Source organism: Triticum aestivum, chromosome 2A, assembly GCF_018294505.1.
Source record: "Triticum aestivum cultivar Chinese Spring chromosome 2A, IWGSC CS RefSeq v2.1, whole genome shotgun sequence".
NCBI lineage: Eukaryota > Viridiplantae > Streptophyta > Magnoliopsida > Poales > Poaceae > Triticum > Triticum aestivum.
In genome coordinates this window covers 602,685,541-602,691,971 of record NC_057797.1, presented here as the reverse complement: position 1 = coordinate 602,691,971, position 6,431 = coordinate 602,685,541, and the positions used below count along the sequence as shown (strand labels likewise).

At 44.8% G+C, this 6,431-nt stretch overlaps 1 protein-coding gene across 1 annotated transcript; it reads right to left on the bottom strand.

Annotated features, from left to right (window-relative positions):
- Positions 1-1,039: 1,039 nt before the first annotated feature.
- Positions 1,040-5,680, bottom strand: LOC123189674 (cytochrome c oxidase subunit 6b-3). Its single transcript, XM_044602145.1, has 4 exons — positions 5,541-5,680; positions 4,315-4,403; positions 4,148-4,229; positions 1,040-1,345 (listed from the first exon to the last, which is right to left on the bottom strand). The coding sequence occupies exons 1-4, from the start codon at positions 5,547-5,549 to the stop codon at positions 1,292-1,294; spliced, it is 234 nt and encodes a 77-aa protein (XP_044458080.1). The 5' UTR covers positions 5,550-5,680; the 3' UTR covers positions 1,040-1,291.
- Positions 5,681-6,431: the final 751 nt, after the last annotated feature.

Sequence of the window (6,431 nt, the reverse complement as noted above, 5' to 3'; positions counted from 1 at the left end):
CCGTTGGACTTGCTCTAATGCATGTGGAAGTGGGATGAACTAGTACTTGATATATTGTCCAGTTGCAGCTTGAAACGTGCAGGTTAATTAGCACAAAGAAAGTGCAGCATAACATCTGCATCCAGCATCCACGTGAAAGTCAGAGCAGTTAATTTGCCGGGCATATTCGCACGCTTGTACGTGCAGTAGATAGCGCCGTTTATGTACGGTCTGCACCGTATGACTGGGCACTGTAATGTAATGTAATGAAGTCTATGTGCAGCAGCGTCCTTGATATGCTGTGCACCAGCTGACCGGGTCTTGATAGTATGGGCACAACCATGCATACAGAACGAACGCTAGCGTGCCCCGGGCCATTCAGACATCAGAACTCACATTAACTAGCAAACAGATCTACAGTACCTCTCGGTCTACCGTTTACTGAACCCTGGGAGGAAGATAGTGCTCCCTCTGTAAACTTAATAGTAAGACGTTTTAGGTCCTGCCTTAAATCACATGCATGTTCACTGCGTATTGATACGACTTGACAATCCATTCGTCAAACACAAGTAGTTTCCTTGCATGCTTTATAAGAATTTTTTTTCGGTTTCCTTGTGCTTTTTTCTCTTGCAGTGCATGTTGCCGTTTACGCGTGTTGTGCACCGTATGACTGGGCCTGCAATGATGGACATGTGCAGTAGCGTTCTTAATACTATGTTGTGCACCATCTGACTGGGTCTTGGTACGGGCACAACCATGCACACAGAACGAACGCTACTCCACGCATTCAGAGGTCAGAACTCACATTAACTAGCAAACAGGTCTAGTTCTCAGGCTCGCATCAACCACTGTATGCTCAACTCTGGGACAAAAAATAGCATGATCGATCATACGACACAGACTAGATTGTCCAATATGAGCAGTTTATGCTAGAAAACCAAGTCCTTGTATCAGCAGATCAAATGCAATTTTCCGGAGCATCTATATGATGCATATTCGCAGCATATTGATATAGCCCCCATTCGGTTCCCCATCATTCTAAATCCCAGGACAGACATGCTTAGAGTCAAGCAATGGGCAATGAAATTAACCTCATTTCAGAATGTAATTCATTTAACAAATGTGAAAATGCATGTCCTCAATGACAGAATACATAAGCATGCTGAATTATTTGTGCAACATAGAGAAAAGCATCACTTGCTGTTCTGCAGCGATTGCTGGGAGAGAGTACATGACAGGAGCATAAATTCCAACCACAAGACAGCAGTAGCGCTGACACGAAAGCAATTGAGGAGACTCTCAAACAGATGATTTAGAGGGGCCCTGCAAATGTCCCGTTCTCCCTCTGCTCGTTCCACCTGTCAACCTATTCAGTGAGACCAAAACAGGGTAAGATTGCTACTGTTAACAATAGGAGTTCCATAAATCTGCAAAGGAGTTGCTTTTGAAGTGAACCAAAGAGAGGTGATAGATATGGCCCAGCACGCCAGCATCACTGAGACATAGATTAACTGCTCGGGGCGAAGTGTAAAATTCAACATTGACTTCCAACCCTCGAAAGGCTAATATATGAAACAGACGGTTGGAAAACAAAAAGAATTACTCGGACAGGCAGAGTGAATATATGCGACTCAGAAAACAAGGTTCGTCATTGTTGTAGCTGTATGATAAATCAAGCCATTGCCAGTTTCCCAAATGGAAGCAATATAAGGCTTTTATGCGTCTTTTTGTTTTTTGTTTTTCCAGATTTACGAACTATATTCATTTCATCAGGTCAATTCATTGGCAAGAGAAGTAACAGGTCTACGCTTGTCGAATCCTAATTATTCTACATTAGCAGATTTCTTTTGTTCATTGTGACCACAGATGCAGTCTGCAAATTGCTGCTCAGAGTGCTAGAGTGTCTAGATAACTTTAAAAGGTTAATAGTAAAGTCAAATAAAGAGAAACTCATGTGCTACTTCCTACCCCTACAGAGTCATACACATATACTGGCAGAAACAACTAGCTTGATTCAGATGGATTTGTTAATCCAGAAGCAATAGTGTGGATTTAGATGTAGTAATTCAATTAATATATCTCTGACCTTCTAGCAAGTTCATGCATTATGCATTGACTATTGCAGTAGAAACAAAGACCATTTTTAATTCAACTTCTAAAATCTACTGAAAACTAAGACCGTGCTATCTCTATCTCTACTCCTATAAAAATCTGAGTTGGTGATGATGGTGTGCCTGCCATCTTTCATTTACAGCCATCCGATTTGCATCCAACGCGTCTGAGACAAACTATGGCAATTTTACAAATAACCCCCTGCCACTCCAGTTCAGTGTTTAGCCCATCTCCACCCCACCTCATCTAGCGCCATCTCAGGAAAGAAAGAAGGATCTGGACAGGTCGGTGCCGTTGTTCGTTCGCCCCCAGGCTCCATTGCCGACCACTACCACAAACCCCTCCTCGCCATCTCCACCACCCCCTTCCCTGTCTCCCTGACTTCGACCTGGGTAAGTATGCTGCCGATTAGGACTGGACACGAGCCAAGACGAATTCAGACAGAGCCATGTTAGCTCGCTCGGAAGCAGCCAGCTCGGCTCACTGGGTGATGCCAACGAGCTGCATATGGGTGGCTCGGCTCGTTCTGCACTGGCTCTGTTTAGCCTGAGCGGCTCGTGAGTGGATGGACAAGGGAGGTGCATGCTGTGGATGTGCTGTGAGTGATGCTGGTCACCGCCGGCCACCAGGGCGTGCCAGAGCAAGTGGCGGTGCGGCGTTGAGGCGGAGGGCACGCACCTGCCAACGTTGGTGAGGACGCAACACAAGCAGAGAAGAACAAGGGTGGGCAACGCGTGAGCATCTGCGTGCGTGTGTGCGCTCGACGACGAAAGCATGTCTGTGTGCGTGCGGCGGGGACGGATTATGGATGCGTTGGGAAGAAGAAGAGAATGTAAGAGGGAGGGAGGTGCGAGCAACAGCTGTGTGCGGCGGCGGGGGGGATGGATGCATCGCGTGGGTCAGTGGGTACATGCTGCTTGTCTAGGTCCCCAAATAAGGATAGCTTCGTATTGGGCTTGGGCTGCTCTTGTAGCCTATACATTTCGCTGCTAATTTAAAAAAAATACTGGGCTGGAAACGAGCCACAGCCCCAACATTTCACCACCGGAGTCGTTCGAGCCCCAACATTTCACTGCCTCCCCTGTATTCTTGCTTCAGCAGCCCCAACTGCGACCACAACGTCTGTGTCCTCCCGTCTCCTCCAACACCAACCCCCACAAGTACGCACAAGTACGTTGGTGGCTACGCCCTGCTCATCCTCGGCGGCGCAGCCACCACCTACTATTATTTCCCCCTTCCCGGCAACGCAATCCATGTTGATCACACTCTCATAGATGGAACAGAGTGTGGGGAGGTGAGATGCACTGCTCTTCGCCTTCTGATCTGACAAGGACCAATGTATGGGTATTGATGAAGAAGAAAATCTTCTTCTGCAGTTGCAGATATGTAATGGTAACATATGGAAGAAATGCCTATTCTGTAGTTGCTCGGCCCGACTCAGCTCGGCACGGCAAGGATCTAATTATAGGTTCGTCCTATTTTTTTACTTGATTGTTGCATAAGAAATGCCAGAAGGAAGATGGGACATGAACTTGGCTCTTGAGCTCAAATAATATCAATAAAATTTAAAGAAATCTTTTGGAAACAAACATGTAGAACTATTTGTGCAACATTTCATGAAAAAATAACATTAATGTTGGACTAGAAAAATAAACAAATCGTTAAAAAACTATTTTTAAAGTTTTTTTGGCAAAGCACCACAAGTGTTTTTTCTTCATGAAGTTTTGCATGCAGCTTGAACACTGGAACGTGTTTGTTTGCAAGAATAGGTTTGTTATGTTTGCTATTCTGTCTGCATTTACTCTTCACCCGGATGCTTGTGAGCTCAAAAGCAGAATGAATATATCCAAAGAAACATATTGATATTTGTTACACATGAGATGACCACCACATAAGTTGTGAAATAAAGTACTCTAGATCAATGCATTTTGGTTAGCCGTGCAACGCACGGGCATCTTACTAGTTTAAAATCAAACATCAACTTATAATGCCTTTGCAGTTGGATGTAATGATAATGGTGGCAGTTGTACACTATACAGGCAGCAAAGTCACTCACCCATTCAGCTGGGCAAAGAGATCGGTAGTACTTGGCAAATTTCTCACATTCAGCAGCTTCATCCCCCTTGGCACTCACACACCTAAGTTTCATGGAAGTTCAAATAGTTAAGAAATGTTAAACATATATAAAGCATGTAAGTTGTAAAGTTATTGCATCATATATACCTGTGGAACTCAACATAGCGAGTAAAACAGTGCCTAGTTTGGTTTGTTGTAGGGAAGCGGAAGTCAGCAGGTGCTGTTTTAATCTCAATCTGGTAAGTAAGCAAAATATTATCAGTAAGGACAGGACAGCAGATGGAGAACAGAAATAAAAGTAACCAGTGATAGTCGATGAGACAAAAATTTATAGAAGCTTCAAAAAAGGTTATCAGTCAAACTTCCCAACAAACAGTAACCATGGCGATGAAGTTCTCTAGAGTGAAACATGGATAAAGTTTCCTTAGCCCCATAGTAGACGTTTCGGTGTCAGGCGGCTACAGTGGGTTTCCTAGTAATGCGTTGAACTCACTCTCTTCCTTTCCCTCCTCCTGTAAGTTCTGAACTGATGTATTTCCATTCTAGTAATGGGAAGGGGGGTCAGCCCGGTTCAGAAAAAAAGGATAAAGTTTTCAGCAAACTATCTTGCAGTTCAGTCAGATGATGGCATGTATAAGTAAACGGTACATCTGAATCCGGTACATGCAGTGGTGATAGAATCTTTTTCTAAACCACTCTTTTTGTACCGCAGATAAGAGAACGATAACCAGACCAATCCAACGAATCTCCTAAACATTAAGCATCCAATGCCCATCACATATAACACTCACTCTGGATCCCTTTCCCTCTTCTAATATGAATTGGCAGTGCTCCTGCCGTTGCCCGTCAAAAAAAAAAAAACACTCATCCGCTGTCTTTAAAACAGGATAACACTGAAACACCGCAGAAGCAGGTGGGTTTTAAGTCTATCGTCCCTACTTCAACGCCGATGACGCACACCGATCACATTACAGAACCAGACAATCCTGAGAGTTCACCTTAAGTTAAAAAAAAGGATCTTGGGAATTCAACGTTCTCTCTTTCGATCTGGTACGATCTACCAAGAAAATCCGTACATTCCCCAATACAGCAAGACGCTAATCGCGCGAAATGGGACGAAGCCAGCCCCACCATTCACCCAGAACGAACAGGATGCGAAATAGAAGGACCTATAGGGTTCAGGACGAACACAGCTATCGCAACCCACATCACGCGCAGATAGGCGCCCCACGGCGCAGATCCACGCGACAAAGAGCCAACTCTAACCGCGGCGCGATCGACGAACCGATGAATGCGCCCTACGCTATGTTCCGGGGTGAGCCTGCAGAAGATTCGTGCGAGAGGAAGAAGGGGGTCCTGGAAGGTTCTCTCACCTCGGCCATCTCGTCGGAGGCTGGAGATCGGAGGCGTCGAAGGGATCGCGGCGTCGCGGAGCGGACAGACGGGGGCTCGACGGGGAATGGGAAGAAGGAGGAGTGACGGGGGCCTGGTCAAGGTGGAGCTTAATACTCGGAGCTGGCCCGTGATAGTTGTGGGCTGTATGGGCCCAGGCAGGCTCCGAATGCCCATCGACTATCAGACCTTTCCTTTTCCTTTTGCTAAAAAAATCAGACCTTTCCTTTTTTTCGCTCAAAAAAAATCAGACCCTTCCCCCTCCAAAACCAGGTGATGAACTAAAAAGGAAACAAAAAATAGAAACCTAGAAAAACAAAATTCTGGAAAAAAAACTCAAAAAATGAAAACATAAATAATCAACACAAAAACCTGAAGAAAAACCTTTCAATGGGAGAAGTGCCCAGTGCAGGGCGGAGCTAGAACGATTCTGCATCATGGAGATTGCCCGATGAGAAGTTCCTCCAGAGGGTACTCGTGGATTCTTTACACTCGTGTATAAGCATAAACATTACCCTAAATGGCACATACACAAGAACACATTAGCCGGTAATAAATTGGTCTAGAAAACGATAATATATCATCCATTTAGTCCCCAATATCTTAGGCGAACTTTCCCCTAAAATAAGATCTTAGGTGAATTCATAAAAATCTTTTGTGCGCATATCAAGGGGAGGCTTTTTATCATACTCCCTCCTAGGGATGAAATCGGAGCGGAAACGGACGGAACTGAGTGCTATTATATTTGTTTTCATAATTTTTTGCAGAAGCTGAAACGAATACAGAAACCCCGGAAATGAACACGGAAACAGATATTACTGGAAACAGACACTGAGCGAATACAAAGCAGATACGAAAACAGAAATAGGCAT